The 580-nt window shown below is 57.2% G+C and overlaps 1 protein-coding gene across 1 annotated transcript in view; it reads right to left on the bottom strand.

The window, feature by feature from the left end:
- Window positions 1-580, bottom strand: part of NPLOC4 (nuclear protein localization 4 homolog (S. cerevisiae)) — a gene marked incomplete at its 5' end in the record, with an annotated part of 34,061 nt that overhangs the window by 1,270 nt on the left and 32,211 nt on the right. The window contains one exon of the mRNA XM_009335288.1: window positions 436-568. Within this exon, the coding sequence (XP_009333563.1) occupies window positions 436-568 (133 nt within the window). The remainder of the gene's footprint in view (window positions 1-435; window positions 569-580) is intronic.

Below are 580 nucleotides of genomic sequence, written 5' to 3'. Positions count from 1 at the left end.
TGATCTACTTTCCCGAGGAGGAGCGCAGTGTAGGAGGCAAACCCTGATATTACAGCGATGGCTTTCTTAAAAATGATAATAAGAACAAATTAAAAAAAGAAGCCGCGTATAACTCAGCACGATGACTGCTGTTAGTTACAGCAAAGACAATAGCGAAACCCTTTGTAGGTGAGAAATAAAAGAGACGTCACTTCGCTCGGGGAGGAAAAAAACCCCTTTCTAGTTTAATTAAACATTCGTCTTGCAATTTTAGGAGAAGGGCCAGACGGCAGCACCCCCCGCCCCCAGAAGGGGCCTCGGAGCCGGGTAAGGGGGTCTGGCGCTGCTCGTGAAGTTCGTTTGTGGATGGGGGACCCCGACAGAGGGACCCCAGGAAGGACTTTGGCCCCGGAACGGGTGACCAGGGAAGGGGGACACGACTGGCGTCCCTGCCACCTTCGCCCTGTCCCGGGCCACCGGCCCCAGAGCACCCTCCTGGCGCGGGGGACGCGGGACGAAGCCCCCCTGCCCTGCCAGGCCGCTCACCTTCAGCACCTTTCCCTCCTGGTCGTAGACGTAGGCGAACTCGCTGCCGTTGGGG

This window comes from Pygoscelis adeliae, unplaced genomic scaffold (genome assembly GCF_000699105.1).
Source record: "Pygoscelis adeliae isolate BGI_AS28 unplaced genomic scaffold, ASM69910v1 Scaffold882, whole genome shotgun sequence".
Lineage (NCBI taxonomy): Eukaryota > Metazoa > Chordata > Aves > Sphenisciformes > Spheniscidae > Pygoscelis > Pygoscelis adeliae.
Note: the sequence above shows the minus strand (reverse complement) of the source record. Positions and strands in the feature narration are given on the sequence as shown.